At 39.9% G+C, this 25,555-nt stretch overlaps 1 protein-coding gene across 1 annotated transcript in view; it reads right to left on the reverse strand.

The window, feature by feature from the left end:
• Positions 1-1,145: 1,145 nt before the first annotated feature.
• The window catches only part of CHAT (choline O-acetyltransferase), a 33,438-nt gene continuing 9,028 nt past the window's right edge, over positions 1,146-25,555 (reverse strand). Inside the window, exons 6-15 of the mRNA XM_064513770.1 lie at positions 23,276-23,456; positions 22,101-22,278; positions 16,090-16,259; positions 13,884-13,984; positions 13,547-13,675; positions 12,292-12,414; positions 10,661-10,802; positions 7,485-7,547; positions 3,253-3,390; positions 1,146-1,533 (exon numbers count right to left, since the gene is read on the reverse strand). Of these exons, the coding sequence (XP_064369840.1) occupies positions 1,264-1,533; positions 3,253-3,390; positions 7,485-7,547; positions 10,661-10,802; positions 12,292-12,414; positions 13,547-13,675; positions 13,884-13,984; positions 16,090-16,259; positions 22,101-22,278; positions 23,276-23,456 (1,495 nt within the window). The 3' untranslated portion in view covers positions 1,146-1,263. The remainder of the gene's footprint in view (positions 1,534-3,252; positions 3,391-7,484; positions 7,548-10,660; positions 10,803-12,291; positions 12,415-13,546; positions 13,676-13,883; positions 13,985-16,089; positions 16,260-22,100; positions 22,279-23,275; positions 23,457-25,555) is intronic.

The following is a 25,555-nucleotide window of genomic DNA, read 5'->3' on the forward strand; positions in this document are numbered from 1 at the left end:
TAAAGAGATAATGAGAGAAGCCTCAAGATAACAGAATATGGAAATTATCCAGGTGCTATATCATTTTCCCTGTTTAATTTATTCTATATTGCAGAATATGATACTCTATATCTAACATTAAAAACCATAAAATATAAATCCCTCCTAAGTGGGATGATGCAAAGTTGAAGTAAGTACCAGTACTCTTAAACTGTTATCTATAGTTCTAGCTTAGAGACTTCCCTATCTTGCAAGCATCTCTTGCTGCTTGCCTCTTGATTCTAGTTACTTATTGCTCTTTGATTTCGTGTGGTTGCATACAGTTCTCCTGTTAGTCACAGTGACTAAATTCATTCCTGCGCAGACGAAAAGCTCTTAAGTGGGATTGAATTGCACTTCCGCTTTGTGCTTTGCCTGTCAGGCTGAATTTTGCCCACTTATTGAAAAAAATAATTAAGTCAATTCATTATGGTCATAAAGTTCACGGCTCTTTTTCTTGGGTCTTATCTCCAGTATGCTGCTTTCTGCATGGACCTCCTCTAGTGCAAGTAGAACATATATGCAAAGGTGCTTGGTTTGGGGCCAGTGTAAACCAGAGTAAAGGCTAAACTGTTTCTGCATCATTTTTGAGCTAGGGAAACATGCAGACACTCCTGTAATTTTCCTAAAATATGTTGCTGTTTGTGGAAATATACAGCAGCCACTATTAAAAATGATCTGCTTTTTAGGTATTACCAGGGTAATACCAGGATATGTCTCTTGGATGTGGGAAATAGCATATAGTATTAAATACTCTTCATGCAAAATTTTAAGATTTAATGGCATCAGCCTTTTACTTATAATATTATGCTCAACATTCCTGATTGGGGGAAATTTTTTTTTCTTTACATGCAAACCTTGCAAGAATAGATGTGAATGTTTAGAACTACTTGCAGGAGATGTTAAGTCAGTGTGCCTTAGTATTTTATTCATGTTGTATACAAACTTATTCAATTTCTTTTAGATGGTAAAATGGCCTAAGTCAATTATGGTTAGAAATGGTTATACCACACATACTCATATTACTGCCTTCTTCATTTCAGCCAGTGAAACAAACCTTTTTACTGACTCTTAAGCAAGAAATGGAAGCTTTAGTGTTTTATAAGGTTTTAAATGTTGGCAACAACCCCAAACAAATGATATTTTTGTTGTAAACTAATATATTACTTGTATTATCTTGCCTTTGAACAACTGTATCATTGCTTCCTCGCAAGGTGGATTCAGGAAAATAATTCTGACAGCCTCTTAGGGTTTGGGGTCACTCTGTGACTGTGAGGTTGCTTCCTGTTTAGCGAGTGGCTTTGCCACAGTGGAGTTGCATTTGCTACACAGATCTCTGATTTCTAGGAGACTTTCTTCCACAGCTTTTGCAAACATGTCAGAGGAGGTTTCTTTACAGTCTTTAAAGCTTGAGATGCAAAATAATATATGCTCTGGCTGAGGGTTATAACATGCTCCGTATCCGTTGGGCACCACAGGCCCATAGCAGCAGAACATTTCCATGGTAGTTGGAACCTGGTTGCAGGGAGAAGGTAAGGAATGATTTCTGATTAATCAAGGCATCTGAAATGCTGGTTAGGAACGAGGCCAAACAACCAAACAACCCCCCTAGATGCTACTAGTGTTTGAAATGTGGTGAATCCCCCTTACAGAGTATGGCTTCCTTCAGAAGTCCAGACCTGGAGCTGACATTTGGAAGGTAAAAGCTGATCTCAGTATAGAATTTGGTTCTTTGTCAGCATTGGAAAACTGGAATCATTTGAAGTAGGTGTAATGCATTTCTTTGCTCACTCTATATAGATCTTTAATGGCTATGAGCTTTGTTTACTGATTGCTATGGAATTTGTGAGGCTGTATGTAATTATGTTACATAAAACTTCTGTAATGTTTTCCTTAATTTATCTTAAACTTGTTATGTTAAACTTGCAATGTGAAGGCTGTAATAAATTACAGAATGTAGTTTGTCCCTTTTTAATAATAATTTATAATTGTGATGCTGTCTAAAAATATATTTTAATGCATCTAGGTACCAGCCAAAATTACATTTCTATTACACTTCAGTTTAATTATGGTATAATACTGGAGTGAAACACTTTCTACTAGAGAAAATAAAAGATGTGCTGAAATCTATATGTTTCAGACTTTGTGTACATGGGCCTTCAGAAATGACATTTGGTTTTTTAATGGTGTAGAACAAGCCATTAGTCCTGCTAATAGAGCCATAGAATTGTCAGATAAATTTGCTGTGCAACAGCCGAAGGCCACAGAGCTACTCTGGAGCACTCTTTGCTCATGGATAGTTTCTTGGAGAATTTATGTAGTAGTATGTTGGTTATATTCACTCATGTCTGAAAGCCTACAAACATTATGACAAGATCAAATTACTTATTAAGGTTTTATGCTTCAGCACGATATTATAAGTCTTTTTTGTTGCATAGTTCTGATCTATGCAGTTGAGTTAGCGTTTCCATAAATGAATTCCTACATAGATTCCTTCTTTCGTTAGGACTGCTACTATATCCAATTAAACATTTAATTTTTAAATTCTATGCTACAAAGGACGTTTCCTTTTTGAGGACATTGAATATAGAAAGTGTTGACTCTTAGAGTATCTTAGTATAGTTGTACATAACTATAAATCTATAAATGTCTGTAAATTTGAATGTCTGTAAGTGTCTAATATGTCTGTAAATCCAGATGCATGCCTGCACAGGTTGCAGTCTGACAGTGAATAACTGAAAGCTCTAGAAGATTTTAGACATAGCTACTTTTAAGAAGAAAATTTGCTCACAGCTCTTGGCTTTTCTCTCTCAGAATGGCAGCCTGTCTGGCTTGTGGCTGTACTGTCACTAGAGAAAAGAATTCCCATTACAGCTTTTGCCCTGGGGGAAGGAGGAAAAGACAGGAAAAAGGGGGATATGTAGTACGGAAAGTGAGGAAGGACCAGACCCTCATAAAAATTCTGCTGAATTTGTTTGTGTGCATTTCCAGAATTTCTGGGAAAGGCTTTGAGATGTTGCAAGGGAAGTAATAACTTCAGTCAGTATTTACTGTGCTAATTTGGGGAAAATGAACCAAAACTGGAAAAAAAAAATCCGGAGAATTTTGCAGACCTCTTGATGTATCAGTATTTTTTTTTTTTTTAATCTGTCATTCTCACTGTGAACTGCAAGGTCTAAAGAACAAGAATGAATTAGCCTTTGTATAGCAAGACAGTGAATACAAAAAACTCACCTGGCTGGTTGAGAGGATGAATCGATTGCTTGTCAAGTATGTCTCATCAGTAAATATCTCTGGCAGTTCCTTGCAGTGTTCCCGTGCCACCTCTCTCAACCCTAGCAGATGATTGTCTATTGCCATTCCAGTAATAGCCTGTGTACAATATGATATACGTCAGCATTGAACTGAGTATGGAGGTGCATTCCTGGCTGTTGCTGCCTAGTTTTCTGGTCAGAGTTGATGAACTTGGTTTGAGTGGTGTAATGCCTTACCTCAATTCAGATATTACTCCAGGTATGTACTCTGCTGATCAATAACTAGAAGTCCATCTGGTGCTTTGAAGCTGTATTAGGAAAGAGCTTGGTCTGGAGATATGTCATGTGCTGATGTTATCGGCAGTTCTGGATGCTCATCATTTCTCAGAGCTCAGTATCATGGGTTGGTCTTTCAAAGCTGCTGAAAGGTGCATATGAGGCACTAGATTTCTCTAAGTACATTTGGAATTGCTTGTGCATCACTGGGAGTATATTATAAGGAGGCTCCAAAACACCTCTGGGTTGGAATTAATCTTTTATTGCATTGCTGCCTTGGTCTCAGTCCTGGCAGGTAAAATGCATTTGATTTCATAGAATTTAGATCCAAAGATCTATTACAGGTCTACCACAGATCTACTAGTGATCACAGAATAACTTAAGTCAGAAGGGACCTCTGGAAGTCATCTTTCTGGTCCAACTACCTCTCAGAGCAGGGCCACCTTCAAAGTTAGAACAAATTTCAAGTACAGAACAGATCTACTAGCGATCTATCACTATCTACTAGCATCCCTCACCACTTGAGAAGATTGGGATTAGGGATGCAGATGCCTTCTCTATTTAATTCACTGCCTAAACACCCCAATTTCCCTCCTCTCCTGCCCATGTGCTGGCTTCACTGAAGAGCTGGATTCTCTCAGAGGCAGCCCTTGTTTCTAAGAAGGTATCTGAAAACAATGAGTGTAGGACAACATAGCTAGATGCATTCCCCAGGCTGACCACCATGAATCTAGAATCAAATTAAACAGGGCTTTACAAGGGAAAATAAGGTGTTTGGAAAGCAAGAGACCTAGAGCAATCCACTTTCCATTCTGTTTCTCTGCTCACAACAATCACAGTTCACAACCAGTCGTGCTTGCCCCTAGGCCCTGCTCGTGAATGTCCCTGTTTTCCTCCTGTGTCCCATGGTTGCAGGGAGGGCAATCAGCAGCTTGTGCCATGGCTGACTGGTTCACGGTATGGGCATGGTGATGACCAGCTAGCCAGCTCACAAGAACTAATTGCTGCTGAGCCCGTGATAAGTTTTTTTGCCCTGGGCTCGCTATGCTTGGTTCCTCTGCTCTAACCAGCTACCTAACTCCATTGACTTAAGGAATTTCATTAGGTTTAAGATCTTTGACCTGCTAGCATATGTGATTGAAGATGGCTGACAGGATCAGAAGTCAGTAGAGGGAGTAGGCAGACAGATGGACAGACAGCATAATTGCAGGTGTTTTGTTTCTTTAGGAAACCCATCAAAATTGCAGCAGCTGAAGAACAGGGCTGAGCTGTTCTGAATGGGCAGAAATTGCCTCAGATGAAAAGATGCATTTAAAGTCTTTCTTTTTGCCTTCTGTTTATTCTCCAGAAATGGCACAAAAGCTTATTAGCCTCATTCTAGGTGGTGAGTGCATTGATTACGGGAGGACAGAGTTGAGGAAGGGAATGCTGAACAAGGAATTTTTGACTACATTGAAAATATCCCCATGGCATGGCAGAGGCCCCTCATAACGAGGAGAACAAAGCAATCTAAGGGAGAAGGTAGGATTTAAAGAAGAGCACAAGCTTGTTTTTCTTCTTAGAAGCAGAATCGTCCTAACCACTAATAAATGCCTGACGCAAGGGGCGAGGAGTGCATAATCTTGTTTGGCATATTAAGGAATAGACACCCATTGGTAAAGGGGCTATTTGTTCATCATGCCAGATGGAGCAGGGAAGCTGCAAAAAGGAGCATGCATCAGGGCAGCATTTACTTGTTTTTCCCATACAGGGAAACTGACTTGATAATCAAAGGAAATATTTTGCTATCACACAAGATTTATAAGGCTGTTAGCAATGACATTTTTGCAACATAGATCAATGTCATGTCTGAAGAGAGGCCAAGACGGGCTAACGAAATAAACCGTGAGTCAACACATAAGAAAAAACTGTGCTAAATTAAATTTTAGGGCTCCGCATTTAAGATAGCAATGCTACTAGTAAGCCCTAACAAGGGGAAATAAAATCATTAGATTGCTTTTTGTTTTATGAAGTAGATTTTTTGGTTTTCTTAGGGGCTATTACATTGCAGTCTGTTACACTTATGATTTAGTCAGACCATGCAAGTCTTACCCATAGTTTAAAGGCACATCAATTAAATTCATTCTTCCCGTAGTGATTTTATTTTTTTCCCATGAGCTACAGCAGAGGCTAAATTTTGTAACATTTTCTTGGACTGAAATGACTTGGAAGGGGGTTTTAATTAAAAAAAAAAAAAAAGGATATTACTATTATATAGAAACTCCACTGGTTGTGACCCAGTAAACCAGCAGTACATTGTCTTCACTGGGAGATTGCCCTGAGATAGCTTAGGTGAGACAGTTTCTCTGAGGTAAGACTTGCCTCCGCTTTAAGGATGAAATTCAGTCTCAGCTTCTAAGATGCATATCCCAGTATGGTGCTTGAAACGCAAAACTTTCTTCCCTGCTTCTTTTGTTTCACAGACTTAGGAACAAATCCTGCCTAAACACAACACTTCACCTCTCCTATGCTCTGAGCATACCTTGGAAGTAGCTGCTAGAAGTGAATAATTTCTAGAGTATGATGAGTATTTAAACAGTAATCAGCAATGATTATATGTAACGGTTTTTGGTGGGTTTGTTAGGCAATAGTCTGAGGCAGAACCATGGGCAGCAAATTCTCTTAACATAGCTGTTTATTAACATTTATTAATTTCATGAGTGGTTTGAGAAAGTTGTTAGTAGATTAAGTCTGTTCTTTGTCTTGACACAGTGGGATGCAGAGTGTTATCCAGTCTGAATTGTCTCAGTTTTATTCAACAGCAAATGAGTTGTATTTAACACTAAAAAGAGGAAGGGATTCCTCTCAGTGAAAAAATAATTTCAGATCCTGTGTTCAGGCCTTTAAAAGGGAGTTTCTACAATCCTTCCCTCATTGTTAATGACCTCTATTTTATGGCTGCCTGGATCAGCTTTATGGAATACCTGTCTGTCTGAGGAGCTATATTCTCAGCTGCTTGCCACAGACTTAATGAAACTATGACTGCTCTTGTCAGCTCCCAGGTAAGGACATCTCTTCTCTAGAGAAGAGGAACACAAGAAAATATGCCAGTGATCAGTTTTAGAGAAAAAAAAAGTTTCCTATGTGTTACAGATTTCATGAGCTTATCTGTAACATTATAGCTTATGGATCTAAATACCTGTAAACTTTGGGAATCTAGATTTTCCAGTTTGAGTTATATCCCTCATGCATGTTACAAGGCAGCTAAGTCAATTGCTTTTTAAGCTTTGCTTTCTTCTTTTCGTGTTAAGGCACTCAGTTGTCAACTTGCCACTTTATCTTAGAATGCCCCATTTCCCCTTTTCTTGGCTCTCTGCATGGCTAACGTTTAATGATGATCACAAAGAGCACAGAATGAAGGGTTATTGCGTTTTGCTAGTGTTCTGCTTTGCAAACCTTTCAATATTTTTTTTTTAAACTTCGTTATATTTTGACTGCGAACACTTTAAAGCAGAAGCCATTTTTTAGTTGTTAATTTGTACAGCACCAAGCTTAGTGGAATCTTAATTCGTGGCTGGGACTCCTAATTAATGACAGCGATACAAGTCATACATGTTTCACAGATGCACATTCCCTGTGAATACGTTGCATACAGTGTCATGTTCCGTGACAGTTCTAGGTGAGAGAGGTAATGCCCAAGAGCGATGGCCTTGCCACTGATGTCTTATGCAGAATTTTGTCATTTTGCCTTCAGGAAAGTATTTTTTTTAATTGGGATTAGTTGAATAACTCCATTTAAGGGGTGTTTGGGTCATTAGAAATTTTCTTAAATGTGTCACGGTGGATACTTTCCTGTTTAGAGATGACTACATTTTATAATGCTCAGAGACTGTATCTTCATACTTTCCTTGGAAAAACTAACTAGTCCTTAGCCAGACAAAACAATGTTTTACTTACCAAAATAGTGTAATTAGTCTGAGCTGCAATTGCATCCTTAAATCTCTGCATTTTCTCAGAATCCTGTTAGGGAATAGAAATATATCTATTATTGAAATATCTTTCAAAGAAATAGCATCTTCCATTAATTAACCAGCAACCAAATAAGAAGGACTCTCAAATGCCCTTTTCTCTTTGCTCCGATGTAAGTACTCTGAATAAGTGTATCAGTGAAAAGCCATAGGGATTCAGTGTCGTGATCAGCTGCAGCACTTGGTTGTGTGAGGGTTGAACAGCTCATTGGTCATGTTCTATCTGAAGTCAAGGAAAGATTTGCAGTTCTTTTCCATGGGTCTTCAAGGGTGTAGATTATTACTAATTGATGAATCACTTCATTTGAAGTAGGGAAAATAATTGCCAAGTGTAATTCAGCCTTTCAAAACAGGCAGTATATCTTCTCCAGAATGGTTTATCTGGACAATGACAGTGGTATTAATGAAAACCATTACTGATGTTCTAGTAGCTGGTCAAGAAATTACTCCCCTGTGTGAAAGGGCAACTAGAATTTTCCACAGCTACTCTACCCTTCACAGATGCTTCACATTTCGGACAACAAACTAGCAAATTTTGAGTCCTGTCAAATGTCAGCTTTTTACATCAAAGGAGCGATGCTAGGAAGTGCTGCCTTGTGTGCATCAACTCAGACACTTCAGCTTTGGGAGACCCTGAAGCAGCCAAGAATGACTAGGTCTCCAGATGAGCAGGGAACCTTCAGCCCCAGTGGACGATGAATTATCTTTTTAACAGAGAATTCCTTTTAGAAGCAATTCAAGGCCACCATCAGGGACCCTCAAAGTACAGAGTCTGGTACTTTTTCACAAGGCTAGAGCCAGGCCTTAGTTCCCTTATACAGATTAAATTATCAAATGCAGTCTTTAAATCTGATTAATTTACAGCTGTTCAAGCAATCTCTGCAGTGTCAGATGCTGCTTCTTTTACAGCAAGTGTCAAATGCATGAGATATTTCTCCTGGTAGAGAATCAATCTGACTTGATCAATCTTTGCTGACTGTTCAAGCTCTGTCTTGAAAATCACTTTTATTGGCATCAGATAGATTTTTTTTTAATTTGATGTGGATTAATGGCTATTAATAAACAATATTTTTGGGACCTCAAAGCTACTTAAATCAAATGATGCATCTCTTTGTCCAAAAAAAAAAAAAAAAGAAAAAAAAAATTAACTCCTTCACATCCACAGGCAATGGGTAGGTCTAAAGAAATCACCTTGGAAGAGCATTCTGTTAAGTGAATTCTGTTTCTAACTGATTCGCTGATCACGATATATATATATAGTTTTGGATGGAAAGCTGTTCAAATCTAAACAAACCTTTTGCTACTTTAAAAGTTTGTCTCAAAGAGAGTCATCGATCTGTTTAGATGCTTTTTGCATCTCTCGGTGGACAAGAAGCCAGGAAAATTAGCAGTGAAGGGGTTTGCAGTCTGCTTGCAGCCTTTTCAGAGGGAATAAAATTATTCTCCCTATTTGGTATTGCTAAGGCATGTGATATTAAGATTTTTGGGGTGGGGGCATGGCATTCTGCTTGTTTGTGTGAAGCAATACAGTTCAGGATGCTGTTAAGATGGGCACCATCTCAGATCTAAGTCGTAAAGAAATGAGAAATATTGAAGCTTTGGGAGAGCTGGAGAGGTCAGAAGGTGCTGGACCAAGGAAGGTGGAAAGAGACTGTTGGAGGGAGCAAGAGCAACATGGCCAGACAACGTGCCAGGAGCAGGCTGGCTCTTCCTAGGACTGCCCCAAGCCTGTGGGAACGTGTGTTGGGACTGGGGGTATGCCAAGCGCCTGAGTCAGGAGAGGAGGGTTTGCGCGGATGACTACAGCTTCTAATGAAATACTGTTAAGAGCTGTGCCATGGGCAGTTGGACAGGGCATTGCGATAGCACAAAACAAAGGCATCTTCTTGTCTAATGTATGGTAGTCACTAGTGTATACAGTAGTATGGTCACAATCTCCACTTTCCTTTGAGCTATTGTTTTTAATACGGAACTTCTTCAAATCTTGTTCATCATGAGGTAAGTCCTGGACTTGGTAACCTTAAGGGGATTGAATAAGCAGTGGACAAACAGAGACTACTTCTTCTCTGGACAAATATTTCCTCATCCTCTGATTTTAGAGCCCATTTTACAAGTTTCATTAGTTTACACTCAATTTACAGCCCAGCAGTACTTCTGACAATCCTATGCTAGATGCTAAGCAACATCTGTGTGGGCTGTTGACACTATAGTGGGCTTTTTTTGTGAAATAATCTATATGGTGGCAGTGTGTTGCAGCTAAACATCCACCAGGACATTGCCCGTACAGCAGGGAAGAGCAGTGGGTGGAAGTGGCGCACAGAGACATGTTAAGGGAAGTGCTCCGGAGACGGCAAGAGGGATGATGGCACAGATCTGTTTGTGCAGATACTGTCTCAGGTCTGTCAGCTGTACCTCTTCCCATCACCATCTACTACGCAGAGCACTCACGCTGCTGGCAAACAGATGGTGGTGTCTCAGAAAAAGGCAACAACATTTTTCATTTTTGCAAGATAGCCGTCAGGACAGTTTGGAGAGCTGTTTTATTAGCTAGGTAATATCTTTTTATCATTAAGGTTCAGCTCCCTTGGGGATCCCAGAAAAATATTTACATTTGGCAGAAGCATACCTTTAAAACCAAAAAGATCACTCAGAACATTTCCACCAAAATCAAAGCATGTGAATTAGATCACTTTGCACATTGCAATCTGCAGCACAGCTATCTGTTGTAGCAGTTCCCCTGGTGTGGCAGTATAATGATCCTGAACTTTCCATGTTCAGCCTAGATCTCTCCAGGGAGCGGAATTTGTCTCTGATGATGGATCATACAAAAGATGATAGTAGGTCTAAACCCAGGGTTTTTTTTTCTTATAATGCCATGTTTAAGCACCTGTGAATCTTTTGGATGCTTAAGTAAAAATAAAAATATATAAATATTTAGCTTAATGGCTGGCTTGCATAAAGAGCAAAATCCTGTAAAGCCTGTTATCCTGCCCTATGCCTTTATGCTCTTGGTTAATAGTTAACAACTGAGAGATTGGGCATTGTGAATGTATTTATTTGCTTAGGGTTTTACCAGAGAAGGTAGAGGGAGCCAGACCAACGTACCGATAGAGCTGACTTATCATCAATCATTGCTTTTACAAAAGCAAATGCTTCTGAGGTAGCAGACCTAATATTGTCGACTCTGCCCTCATCAAATCGGCGTATGGAAGCACTTTCATAGGTAGGGACAAGTCTCCTGTGGCATCTGAGAAAATGAAATAACAAAAAGAATGGTTGTTTTCAAGGAATCATAAAGACAAAAAGAAATATAGGCTCAGTATGTTTCATTGTTACAGCCCTGATTTTATTTTTTGCATAGTATTCATCTTAATGTTAATAGAATTCTATAAGAAACTTAAAAAAGATGGATGCTCACTCCTTTCTAATATGAGGAGCTGCATACGGTTGTATACATTTCAGTTATGCAGCACCAGTAAAAAATGACTTGCTGTGTAAAAACAAGACTAGTAAAACTAGAATTTACTGAAAGATCTCAAGGAATATTTTATTTGTACTGCCTCATAAAATAATTGTGTAATTAATCATATGCTTACAGGAGTGAAATATGTTTTATTTAAAACAAGAAAAAAGGCACTCTGTGTGTGTGTGAATGAAAAACAGAAAATTAAAAGGGGAAAAGGGTGCCATTTGAGACTACGAGGTGGACAGAAAACCCACATCGCAAATAGAACAGAGCATGTAGACTATTGTTTTAATTTGCATCCAGGTATATATAGCTACCACCTCTGTTTCAGGAAACCTACTTTGCCTTAGCTACTTGCAGTTCAGTCAGGGATCTCAGTTATAACATAACTGTCCCCTAAGCTTTTTGTTGTATAAATGGGATTTGTGTGGTGGCTGAGATCCAGATGAAAATCTTGGAACAGGTCATTGTTGGTCTTGGTTAATGGAGTATGCAAAATGTGTTAGGCATCTGTTGGTTTTGGCTAGATAAAGACCACTTCAGGATTTAATTTGACATGATAAAGATTAAGAATTATTGGTGTAATAGGCTGTTCTGCAGGAAACCATGCAGCTGATCTCTATCCTGGAGCATTAGCTGTTCTGACAATGTAAAAAGGAGCTTTTAACTTTGATAATACCATGGAAATCAGAGGGTATTATCGAATCTTGAGGTGCCTGTGAAGAAAGAAGCAGCAGTAGTTATTATCCTGTATAGGAACTCTGATCTGATATGCTGCTGTAGCATCCATGTTCCCTGCAGCACAGGGCGCGCATGTGTGGGGAGCTCTAGCTTATTGCCACAGTGCCCCCCACAGTACACCCTCTGTGGCAAAGGAGCTTTTCTGCCCCACGTACACAGACCCCCTCACTGCTTCAGTTGCTGTTGACGGCAGGATTGTCTGACAGTCTCTGCCATGTCCCCTCACCTCTTCTCTATGCCAGGCTCAGGGACAGCAGTGGGGAGGGAGCTGGCAGGGAATGGTGCGTGTGGGAGCAGGGAGTGGGTCAGTACAACAAAGCGTGAGAAAGGGGGTGAGTGAAAGGACTACTCTGCCTTAGACCCAGGGACACTTTCCATCTTGGCCGACTTGCAGTCTTTAGGTAAGATAATTCATTTCCATGAAGAAGGTATTTGTCTGGTGCTGAGGAAAATCTCAACCATTTGTAAAACAACTAAGTGAGAATCTCCTCTTGTGCTACCTTGTTCCTGTGATTTGAATTAACCTTACCTGTAGAATGCTAGCTGAAGTGCTACTTGGATGTAGGCATCTGGGCTAGTCTTTTGTTTCTTGATAAATTCTTTTCCATAGTTCTCAAATTTGTAGGCGATAAAGTCCAGATTTTTTACTAACCTGGAAAACAAGCAGAGGCGGAGGCGGTTACCGTGGGGGGCAATGCAAAATTCTCCTGTTGCATTTTGGTTTGCAAATAAAACCCAGAGAACACTTCATGGCTATACCCACTCTGAGGTGAGTGGGCTCCTATTCTGCCGATGGTCCCAATATTTGATAATTTATTCCCACGACTTTTATTCATACAGGTTCTAGACTGGGCTTGTAATCTGCAGCCCTGATATGAGCTGTGGCACTCAGATCATTCAATTCCTTTCAGTAAAACACCCTTTTTCCCTCTGGTGCTTCCTCTTCTGAGGCCTAAGACAGGGCCTCCTTTGTTCTGGACAAATTTCTGAGAGATTTACAAGTGTAAGAAATAGGTGAAGGCCATAAGCTCCATTCAGTGTTTCTCTTTAAAGGAATGCTACCTTCATTTAAAAACAGCAAAGAATTACTCTGTATCCTGAACGTTGTTATACTCATATATGCTTTTAGTCACTTTGAGGCCTCATTTAGTGTGATCACAGTGGACAGATTTAGAGTTGATCATGTGTATACTGTTAATTCTTCACAGAGTTCTAACAAACGCCTGAATATTGAGATGAAATCATTTGGAAGAAAATCTCTCATTGCCATGACCCCCATCCCCAAAATCATGCAAATCTGTTATAGTGTGGAAAGGCAGTCAGAACTAACCTTTGTAGCAGCAACATGGATGTAAACAAATTAAATAACTGAATTCAAATTGTTTATTCAAACCAGCTGTATTCTACTTGTCCTACATATGTATTTCCGTTGGCCTGGCCTCTACTTTAATCAGGTCAAACTGTGTACCCATAAAAACAGACAGGCAGCGTTTGCATCCTGTGCAAATAGGGAAGGTCTTTTCAACTGTTTTTCCAGTGATCTTTAGCTTTCCTAATATTTACAAGGAAGGAACACAGTGCTAGTGCAATTCCTGAATACTCTGTATTAATTCCTTAAGGGCCCCATCCTGCAAAGAGATGCTAAGTAACTCCAGCTTTGGGAAGAGGAGGAGGAGTGGGAGGGCAAGGAGAGTGCTGTAGGAGGAAACCGCTTCCTGAACACACTGTGCTGAGTGGTTCCCAGTTTACATTCATCCTTCAGAAAAATGAGGAATCTGTGCTACCTTTGGAGTTTTTCTGCTGATGATGCCAAGTGTGCCTGAATTTCAGGGCAACATTTCCATCTTAGTCTCCGTGGAGCAGGAAGCTCGCTCACTGAATCAACGCGGACTAATTTCTTGGAGCTTTCTTTCCTATTAGTATGTGAGAGAAAATGCATTACGGTCACAGTAATAATCTGTTTGTTAAATTGTGCTTTCTTAGCAGTTTATTGGTCAATGACTGATTTTTAATGGTTGAACATGGCTTAGTGTGGCCCTGTGCCACTGGGGGAATTTGACGCTGGTAGAGGATTCCCAGGGCTCAGAGTGGGCGTGGTAGCTGTAACGAAAGGGGACTTACATGTGCTTGAGCAAGTGTTCAGTGCACTGCACCAGGACGATGCCATCGAAAGGGGAATGCTCACACACTGTACCACAGACTCCATCTCTTCCCACTATAAACTAAGTGAGGAAAAGAACAAGCAGAAGATATTGTAGTGAATGATCATGTTCTGGATAAGTTATCTATGGCAGCAACCCAACCTGACGAGATGTCATTCTCCTGTGGTTTTCTTATTGCTCACATCAGGAAATTCCTTGACTTAGAGATCCAGATGTGTAGATACAAATGACACTGGGAGACGCACAGTGTTGCATCCTTTTTATGCTGCTATTTTGGCCCACTCCTGGGAGGACGCGAACTTTACCAATTTCCATTTCCCAATATGGAAATTGGATTTAGCATCTGCCCTTACAGTAGGGAAGATTCTCCTCACTAGGAAGACAGGAAGGGCTTCTCCTTCAACATTTGGGAGGGAATGGAAGACTTTTATATCTGGCTTTTATATCCTTAGGATCACATTTTATTGCAAGTGTCCTATCAAATGATCAAGCTGATCCTTATTTAATAGCTTTCTCATGGCTTGTTTCACTATCCTGCTTCTTCTTTTCCTTGTTGTGGTGATTTCTTCATTTCCCTCTCACTTGCTGCCTTCCTGATTTCATTGCATACACACTGGTGTAACTGGTTGCACTTAACCCACTCTAGTTCAGTGATACCCCCCATGCAGTTGGTTATTTTTGCATCTCAAACACCAGTAGATACCTCAGACCAAACTTCAACTTATCTCACATTTTTCTTGTACTTTCTCTGGTATTTTTTTCACTTCTTTTAAAATGTCTTTGGCTGTACTTTTCCCACTCAGCTCACTGTGTACTTGTATCACCCTGACGCATCCTGCCTCCCTGGTTTCCAGTAGTTTTCATGAGGTTTTCAGAGAGGATGAGTTGTATGTGATGCAAAACGTTTTACCTGGACGTATTTCATTCTGATGCCTCACTGCAAAATTGGAGAAGAATGTGGAGAGAAAAAACAAGTCTTACTGTGGGAATACAAGTTTTACTGTGGGAAATTCCTATATAACCTGCATTTGCATGGAGGAAAATAGGATTTTTTTTCCCCTAAGAATTTCTCTTTACCTTTGGTCTACTTCTAGACGGAATGCATCTGGCCAGGTGAAGCTCTCACATACACTATGCAAATTTATTTGCTTTCTGCTCCCTTTTGATAGTGAATAAGAAGAAAATGTTGTTTATTGCCATCTGTTTGAAACCTCTCTACTAGTGGCTCTACAAATAACAGAGGGTTCTAATTAAAGACAAGTGGTTCATTCTTTAAAAACATAACATTTGAGTCTGCTAATAATGTCATTTACAGTGGCATAAGTCAGGAATGACTACTGAAATAGATTTGCGCTGGGGTAGCTGGTGCAAGTGAAATTAGTTTAGCAGTCTCTCTTCTCATGTTGATGCTTTTAGATATGGCAAGAGCAAAAAGCATTGCACAAGCAATGTATCAGTCAGGGTTTTTTCAATTTTTTATGAGGTGTCACCAGTGTTGACAGTTGGAGATTAATATATTGTTTCACCCTGGGTGTATTGCAAAATGTGAAAATAACAGTGTGACACTTTCAAATATGACAATCAAAATCTGATTGGGAGAGAGCTTGAGAAATCAACCCTTCTGGGAAAGCTTTGACAAGAATGTTATTAAATGAATAAACAATCTGTTAAGTGAGAACCTAATACTAGCTTAAGCACATGCTAAACTGTAAACAGTAGTATTTCTAGGACCCCAGGAAATTATGTGAGGAGAGAAAACAGAGAAAGCTATTCTGCTTTTCTTCTTTGTTTTAGGTTCCTAGTCCAGCTTTTTTTTTTTCTTTTAATTGAGCAGAATTAAATGCCTGATGTTACTTATCAGTTGTCTACCTGTCTGTCTGTCTATATAGCTACCTCCTCATGCTCAAAGGTCAACTGCATTGAAGGTGGAGGTGTGCCTGTGTTGGCAAAGGCCCCCCACTGCTAGCGAGGTGGTAGGTCTGCTTCCCCTAACTACTTCTGGCTGGCAGGGAATAAACAACTCTGCTCTCTACACCAACTCTTGCTTGACTAATGCTGCTACCACCTTCCTCTCTTTGTCTCACTTGGTTCTCAGTGGCCCCTGCCCCAAGGGCAACAGAATTCCTTTGTCACATGCAAGTAATATAGCAGTGTAAGGTTTTTACCTGCATAGGTTTATCATACCAACGATTGGCCCCATTTTTGTGGTAGCCTCCCCCATGTAGCAGTTGCAATGCCATGTTTGTATCGTTGAGTTCCACCCCGCTTGGGCTGTCCAGGCACACCAGGCATATGCACCGTTCAATCATGTCAAGAGAGTCGCGGTTAGTAGAGTCTGGGGATAAAACAGTGAGATGGTCACATGCTGTTATCTGTGCTGCAGCCCTGCCCAGGGAACCCAGATGTTTTGCATAGCCTTTAAAGTCAGACCCTGACTCTGCAATGAGCTGCTGTCTTTGCAGAGCTCTGTCAAGAGCAGAAAGCCTGGGTGGAAGGAAATGTTACACCAAGGAATTCGTGTGTTAACTTTTGCCATGTATCTGTGTCTCTTTTATGTGATTCAATAATATCCACTTTCTTGTTCTGCCTTTAATTTCCCAAAGTAATTATATTAAAAAGTAGATCCATGTTACTCTTAAAACAAGAAATACTTAATTTATATGTAACAGTTAGAAAAAGGACATGGGGAAAATAGAGTTTCAGAGCTTGTGCTATTGCTGCACTGCTGCAGTATTCCTCTGTGAAACAGTAGAGCCCATCTTGGTTTTGTGCTGTTCTTCCAGTAAAACCCTTTTGTGGACAAGGAACTCTGCCCCATCACTGATCTTTTCTTGCATTTTAGAGAAATAACCCCTGGACTGGGCATATTGTCTGTTTCTTATGAGGAAGGAAACATCGGTGGATAAGGTTGTGAGATTTCATTTTTGAACATGGTCTTGCCAAAACTGTGGGTTGCCATGTTCCACTTCCCTTCTGACACTAATGCACTTGTGAATAAATGGTGCTTTTTCTGGCTCTCTGTCCATGCTTGTTTTTCCTATTCTATCTCTCCTGCTTTTACAGGTGGACTCCAAAGGCTATTTTTACATTGACCTCAGCACTTTTCCCCTTAGTTGTGAGGTATTTATGAGCTATTTTGTCTCAGTTTCTTTAACTCAGAAATGTTAAGAAGGTAAAGGTTTGTTGTGCTTTTGAGGGCCTGTTTGAGGCATGAGAAATATTTCATTGTGAGCATTTAATACAGCTCTTAATTGAAAGGAGAAAAGTGTAGAACCTGTAACAAAGACTTCTATTCAAAGGCATAAAACATCATTAACTGCTGTTAAATGGTGGTTAAAAAGATCAAAGAAAAAAGAGCTTTCAAACATCATCTTAAAATTCCTTCCATTCTTCACAGATCAGCTTTCAACTGTTGGTTTTGCTAGAATTTGGTGAAAATGTTTGTGTTTGAAAAATGTAATTAACTAAAGATGTGTATTCAGATTGATCAAAACTGATTTCAAGTCTCTGCTAAGTTCAGTAAATCTGCATGGAATTTGGGAGACAATTTTAGCTGAAGGAACAGAAAAAATACTTAATTCAAATTTGCATTTGAAGTATGGAGTCTTTTCAAAATGTGCATGTGTTTAGTTTCAGCAATTATGAAGAGCAGTTCCATCCTCTGAAAAAGCGATGTTTTTCATTTTTGTCTGTATTTTTAAGCTAAAAAAAATGTACCCCCTAGAAATCAGTAAATTAGGTTGATGACAAGCTAGAAAAACGAGATACTTGTTATCATCCAGACTAATTCTCCAGATGCTGTGCAGTAAAAAAAGAGTGCAAGTACACAAGAAGCAAAAAAGAAGGCAAGAGAAGGAAAGAGAAGTGTTAGAGCTGGCTGAGAAAGAAGGAGGGAGCTGCGGACTCTCAGGGTTATGGTAAGGTACTGTCTGTCTTTTGTCCAGTGGCTCCTCCAAGGAAGCATTGGCAGCTAGGAAGCCAAAGCGACAGAAGTGCCAGACTGGCTGCTTGTAGGGCCGAGTGGGGACCCGCTGGAGCAAGCAGTGCATTATCTTCCCTTGACCACAGAAACAGAGGCTGCGACTTACCAGTCCCCAGGAAAGCACCTGGCGTTCCTGCCAGTTCCCACAAAGACTTGAGCCTGAAGTGTGTAATTGATGGCACATGTAGATAGGATGAGCTTTAGAAAGTGAACTGTATCTCCCTACAACACGTGAAACACTGTCTCTGGGAATTGTATTCAAAGGCTTTCAGGAGCTTTATAAGGGAGAAGAAATGTCCCTGTCTCTTTGACCATAAAACTCTTTTAGTGTAGGCCACTTGCAGGGCTGACGGTAATTGTGGTATTTATTTCGTTGATGCTATGGGTACATCAACACAAAGGCTGAAGAGATCCTCAAGGATGGAAATGGCCACATATTCATTGACTGCTGGTACTTGTGAGTGGACATCTTCAAGGAAAAACTGGTTGAATAGTGATTTACAAACTGCTACGGTTTGCTCAGCATTCTGCTTTATGTTATCGGATAGATTTATATATATTTCATTGTGGCTGCTGCCCACACATCTTTGACAGATATGAAGCCCTTATTCTGACATATGGCTTCAGGGTAGCTTGAGTCTACATATTAGAGTGAATAAAATTAAGCTCTGCTAGAAAGAGAAAAGTAGCAGAAAGATGCCCTTATAGGAGAAAAAAAAAAAAAGAAAGAAAGATGTGTCCAGAGAGCTGATCAAACACTGACAAGAGTATCATGTAAAGCAGACAATGAACTACGCAAGGACTCATGAACCATGGCTTGGGATGAGAAACAAGTATTTCTAGAAGGAGTTGAAACAGAGGGAGAAGCACCAGAAAAAGCCTGAAGTCCTGCAAGATCGTTTTTTTCTTCTTCTTTCTTTCCAATGCACACAGCTGCATTGAGTTGGCAAGTCTGCTTTTGGTTAGTTGCTGGCTTTTTTAATACCAAAAAATGAGAAGAAAGCCTTAGGACAAATTCAGATATAGTGTGCCTGGCGTGGTACCCTTTATATCAGTAGAAAATCAGTTTCTCAGTTTCTTACACAGTTCCTCTATTTAGAAGAATGGATTACGTCTGCAGTTAAAATACTTATAAATCAGTTACGTCTGGGATTGTTGCAATTCATTTGAAATCCTTTCACTTAAAGGACCTATCTTCTACCTATGGATCTATGCAAGCCCATGTATATATCCCCTTCATGACATTTGCAGAGCACTGTATGGGTCTCCTCCTTCCCAGATTGTCTTCTCTTTTCCCCTCCAGTACGGAACAATTGTAGATTGACTCCTTCCACCTCACATTGCTCCACTAGACCCTTTTCTTTACCCCTGTTATTGGCACAGGAACATTTCACTACAGACTTTAAACAAAAGGGCGTGTTAATATTCATGTATCCATGTGGAACAGCATCATACTATACAGACGACCTTTGCTAATCTGAGTGGTCCAGGATGGGATCCCTACTTAGATTATGGAAGACTCGCATCACTGTGCTGTGATACTTGCTAGTGCAGGATTTGGTTTTTTTCAGCTGTACAACAGAGTTGGTTTCCTTCTTCACTGAAATGAATATTTTGACAAATGCCAAGTAATCTAGATAACATCCATCATAGAGCTCTTTCTGCTAGTTTTGTCTATTTTTCTTTTTTTCCTTTAAGATGATCTAGGATTACTAATATGATTTTGCTGCAAGTCTCAAGGCATTCACTGCTTTACTTAAAGGCATGGCCTGAAAATAAATGATTAGGTACATATCTCAGTTTTCATTAAAATGTATGAATCTGTTTCTCTCCTGTTGTACAAAATAAAAGAAAGGGGGGAAAAAAGCCTAAAAATGAGATGGTGTCATCATGTACAAGCTTAGAGAATGAAAAGCAAATAACGGTATTGTTTAAATCTCATATTTTGTTTTGCTTTCTGCATACCGAGATTGAGAATGACTCATAGAATTAGTATCAAGTTAGAGAACTTTCCAACTCAACGTAACTGCTAAGAAAGTGGCATGGTTTAACAGAATGATGGTCTGAAAATATCACTACTCTTTTTGGCATTGGACCTGCTCTGTTGAATTCACTGATTCGTAAAATTGAGTTCACCGACTGCAAATCTGGTATTGTTTATAACAGCTAGTAATTTTATTGTCCTATTGGAAGCACACTGTGATCAAAGGGTGAGTTATTTGTTGTGGGTGGGGAGCAATAAGAATGGATAAAATGATAGGTGCGTGAAAGAATATCCTCCACAAACATGCAAAAGGAAAGTGCTATTTTCTTTTAATCCAGGTGCAGTATGTACTGTGAGTGGAAATTAAAAGTCAAATGAGAAACGGATATGAGAACAAAAAAGAACAAACAGAAAATGAAGCAAAAGTGTTCATGATTTAAACCAAACATGCTTTTTCTAAGGGGAATATGATTTTGAACAAACATTCTCTCTTTAATGATATTTTCTAAGTCCTTGAATAGAGGTTCCTTGAAGCTGGTGATACTTCCATGGAATTCAGTGAATTCCATAGAATACAGTGATCAGATCTTTAATGATAATTACTTTTCCACCCCCAAAATAAACTCTTTAGATATTCAGTGTTAAATACTTATTGATTAGAATATGACATTTCTACTGAGACAAGCCCTTTCATTGCCAAGCCTTTTGGAGAAATAGCGTCCAGTGCCAATCCAGGAGAATCTGTGGGAGATGAGATTCTTGAACCCAAGTAGATTTTAGCACTGATGAATTACGTCAAACCTGACAGTTCCTGAATATCTGATTTCCCTGTTCACAGAGTGGACATTGCTTTAAGAGAGCTTAGCTACAAGGTTCCTCCGAGTCAACTCTCTTACAAAGGCAATGTTTCTGAGCACTTTTAACTGTGTGAAAGCACAACGTACCAGAATTCGTCAGTGCAAACATTAATTTGTTTAGGAGTGTCATCTGCTGCAAACTGCATTGAGTTGGGAGCTTGTCATTTTACTGGAATAACCATATTTCCTCAGTTAACTTCCTTTGAAGTTACTGCTGCATAAACTGATTCAGCATGAGGAAAGTGCTGTCAGATGTGTGCTGCGCAGTTCTTCAAACATGCAGATTTTAGGAAAGCCAGAGAATCTTCCAGTTTATGCCTTGCAGTATCTTTAATCAGTGGAAGGTTAAATACACACTCACTATTTATAGACTATGCAGCCTTGTAGAAGAGGTAATATTATATTCAGTGTCTACTGTTAAACCGTAATAATGGCCAGAACTGGATATGTATGAAGTATGTATAAAGTCATTATAAGCACAGATAAATTTGAATAAGAAAAGGGAAGAACTTCCTTGGGATGCTAAAAATATTTTGAGACTATTGACAGCTCACGTATATTCCAGGGCATTGGTACAACAGCAGTATTTTCTATAGCTGAGTTTGGGATAAAGACGTGAGTAAACATTTTTCAGAGAGGAAAAATTAATACTTAGGTCACCTAAAATGGCATAAAAGAGGGAGTTTACATCACTTAGCTTCAAGGTGAAATATGTAAGATGTGAAGTGATAGAGGAGAAAAATCCCACTCATTATTGTCACCTGTCTTAAAGTCAAGCATCCACGGCAGCTAAATGCTGCCTGTTGTCAAAAGAGAGAGGTAGCTATCCCCAGATAACGATGGGTTTCACCTTTCCTGGATACTTGCTTATTGGATTAGTCAGTTTCTGTCTTTCTCCATTTACTACAGAGAGTACACAACTAGCTTCAATAGATGCTTAACTTTTAGATACCTTAGATGAGATGAAAAATATCTGATAGTTGCTAAAAGCTAAGAGTATGCGTCGTTCCCATTGGTACATAATGGATATGAAGAAAGAGACAAATCACAAAATCTGATGTAATGTAATTTATGTGATGAAAAACAGAGAATGGAGCAAGAGGCATTTACATGGCATAACACTTAAACATATACAGCCAAAGGGTCAAACCATATCTGTTGCTTCTGTGGTAAGCTACATCTGAACACTTACAGGTATTGAGTTTCCCCCTGCTAGAAAAATTAAGCAGTGAGGCTGCACTTTCAGTCATATATTTGCTGTAAGGCTCACTGCCAGCAGAAAAGGGCAATGATGGTGAGAAGGAAGAGGAGGAAGAAGATGAAGAAGAGAAAGCTGGGATTACTGCTGCTAACCTTTCATAAGGATCATCCTGGCCTGTGCCCATTCTGTTCTTCCATCTGTTGTCAGTAGGCCAATTGGAGGCAACATTTCCTCTTCATTCTCTGCCATTTTGGCTATCTTTCGTAACTGAGTAAAAAGGTCTCCCTCACTGAGACGACGGAAATTAATGACAACATCCAAAACAAAAAACTGCAAAGAAACAACAGAAGTCAGAAGGACAGTCACAAACGGGTAGAATGGAGCCCTCGCTAGTGCAACATCGTGCCTTAACCTGGACGTTCTGAGGTGCTGAAGTCCTGCCTGGAGAGCCAGGCCGGAGGGCAGCGGAGAGCAGAAACACAGGGACTGGCTCAGGGCTCACCCCCACTGCTTTTCCACACCAATGGAACTCCAGTGGCTGCAGAGGACTTACATTAGGTATCAGAGTCAAATAAAGCATATGTTATTTGAGTAAGATAAAAAACACCTGAGGAGATAAAATCAGGAAGCATGTAAATAGTTTCCATAGTAGTATTTGTTTAAAAATAAGCTAGAGAACTTCCCATTGAGGTGAAGAGGACTTCATGGAAAAGGGACTCACCAGAATCCCCTTCTTCTTCAAAGGGGGTCTGTAGACACTGCTCAGGTACTGCCAGTAGTAGAGACATGTACATATACTCTGCCCAGCCAATATGCTCTGCTGCTTGGCAGCATTAATTGGTCTGGGCAGACTCCCTCTCTAATGCTTCAGCATTTCTGCCTCTACCTATGTGAACTTGTCCAGACATAGCTTAGGCACCCCTGCAGGGATGGTGCTATACATGCCATACATTGTATGCCAATACTTAACTGTCAAGAGATGGGCGTTTCCAGCAAATGCACTCTAATACAATTTTTTTCCTCTGTGGTTTCTTCTCTGTTTAATAAACATTTTTGTTTGAGTGAGAAAGCAGATGAATTCTGCCACATTCCTCCTTTCTGCATCAGTGTACTCAGAACATAACGTGGGCTAAGGACAAAAATGCTGCAGAAGCATCTTTTGGAAATATTGACAGTGAATCGTTCCTAAGAACCAAATAAGGCTCCAGTCAGCTCATATGTAGCACACTAATTGTGTTCCTGAGCAGTGATTGGATTAGGCTGTTCTTGAGTGAATTTAAGCCAACTAAGAAACATAGGAAAGTATAAAAAAAGAGCACCCATTTACCTGATTGTTACAAGCAACAATGATATGCTCAGGTTCTGGCATTACACTGCTTTTCTGGGCCACAAGAGTGTCTTTGGTATGTCCTGGAAGACGATAGGAAGAAAAGAGTCCATAGTATTGCTTCATACAGAGAGGATGACCAGATAGCTGTCCACGAGCAAAATCAACAGGTAAAGCATGTCTGGAGAGAGAGAAGGAGAAAAACAAAGCCAGAGGAAAAGAGGGGAGAGAGGGGAGAGAGACAGAAAGGAAAAGAAATCTAATCTGTCCTTTGTTCTGTTACAATTAGATCAGGTATAACACAAATTGAATAATAAAACAAGATTACAGTTATAAGGGAAATAGATGAATTCCCATACCAAAGTTAAATACATCATTCCTGGCAGCCTCATGCATATTCATTAAGCAATTGCATTATCATCTAGTGGAAATGGAAAGAATAGCAGGTCATGAACTGCTCTGCGATGTGAGTGGGAAGCCTGCCTAGAAGGGACCCCAGAAACTTGGCAGGATGGAAATCAGCAGAACAGCTGGAAGAGATGTAGCACTTAGGAAAAAGTGCTGATGAAAATCAGTACAAATCACAGAAGACTTGCACTGCCCAGGATGGTTAGAGTGGTGTGTGAGAGGGTCTCCTCTCTGGGACCTGAGGATCATGCCTGATGGATGGGAACAGCCTGGACAATACAAAGGTTTTTTCCTTTTTTCCAAGCAGCTTCACTTAGGTGCTTATCCTTCCTTAGATCTATGGGAAAGTGAGCGCTGAAAACCTCATCCCTTTTATTGGAAGCCAGGTGGAAACAATGCCCCCCAAAAGGCCTCTTCAGTAGTCAGGAAAAAGGAAAGTGTTATCACAGTTATGATTATGGATTATAAAATATCCTGCTGACATTGCAGCAGGAAATAATACAGCTGTCACTTGGGAGAGGCTGCAGGGACCACAGATGGAAGAAGATCTTGTGGTGAAGTTTTCCTTCAGCAAAAGAGGACTAAGCTTCCAGCCTACCAGAGAGGGGAAGGGGCAAAGAGGCACGCCAGGAGGGTTTCTGTGAAACAGCTGATACAGGGGAATGTTTTATGCTAGGTCATCTTGTTAAACGGTCAAAAGTTCTAAAACAGGGATATTTACTCCGTTGTTGGCCCTGTGAAACTGTGTATTACTTACTTCATTGTACAGTCACTCAATTTTTTGTTCCTCAACAAAATAGGGCTATTAGTGTTTCCTTTCTCCCACATTTTATGTAATGCAGACATTCTCTTATATTTAACACATTGTTTAGCACATAGGTCTCTGATCATGGTTGGGAGACGTTGCTACAGGAGTGGTAAAGATCATCTACGATGATCGGAAATAGTGAATTAGCAGGATGGATTTAGGTAAGGCAATCTGTGATTACAGCAGTCAAGGAATGGGTTATTAACTCTAGTGGGACCCCAAAAATTGGCAGTGATTTAGTAGATGTGTGTCTAAATTCTTACAACTCTTATGCGAGTGAATTAGGCTTTGTTTAGAGTACTTAGTCCTGGCAACTATATGGAGTATCTGCACAGTTAAAGTTTTGGGTTGGAATTTTGTGCGTGCTGCATGTTGAGTGATCCAAGAGAAGCTGTGAGTGCAGTAACTGTTAGTACACTTAACAGCGACGTAAGAATCGAAAATGTAATTATGGTGAGGAAACAGAGGGGGTCATGAGCAAACGTTAAAACAATATGAGCACACTGTAGTGAGGAGTTAAATGGCTACTGATTTACGGCAGAGAGATCTGATCAGAGGAGTCTTTGGATCTAGACAAGTGAGGTCAAAATAATAAGAATTTAAATTATCCTTTGGTTAAGCAATGTGGTTTCTTATCTCGGATGCTGTCATATAAAGATGCAGTGAACTACATTCGGTACGCAATAGCACATCACAGCATGTCAGTGATGGTCTATGCAGTTCCGTGGCATTTCTTGGACAAAAGTACATGTTCTTGGAAAAGTACCTCTTCTATACTTTCTGAGTAGCTGTCAGACTTTGAACTGAAAATTTGAACAGCCCCTTCCTATTTCTGTTATCTAATTCATAGATGGTAAGAGTTATGTTATTTAATATGGATTTTGCCTTCCTCATCCAAATAAGTGTTGGCTATAGCATATGATGTAGGTCTCTGGTAGTTCCAGATAGGAAAACAACCCCTCCTCCACTATGGTGCAGTATCTGTTGTGCCTAGCTATCCACTATGTTATGCAGGCCCCAAAGAATAATGGAGTGCCCCCTCCCACCCTGTTTATACCCAGAAA

The sequence above is a fragment of the Dromaius novaehollandiae genome, chromosome 6 (assembly GCF_036370855.1).
Source record: "Dromaius novaehollandiae isolate bDroNov1 chromosome 6, bDroNov1.hap1, whole genome shotgun sequence".
Classification (NCBI taxonomy): Eukaryota; Metazoa; Chordata; class Aves; order Casuariiformes; family Dromaiidae; genus Dromaius; species Dromaius novaehollandiae.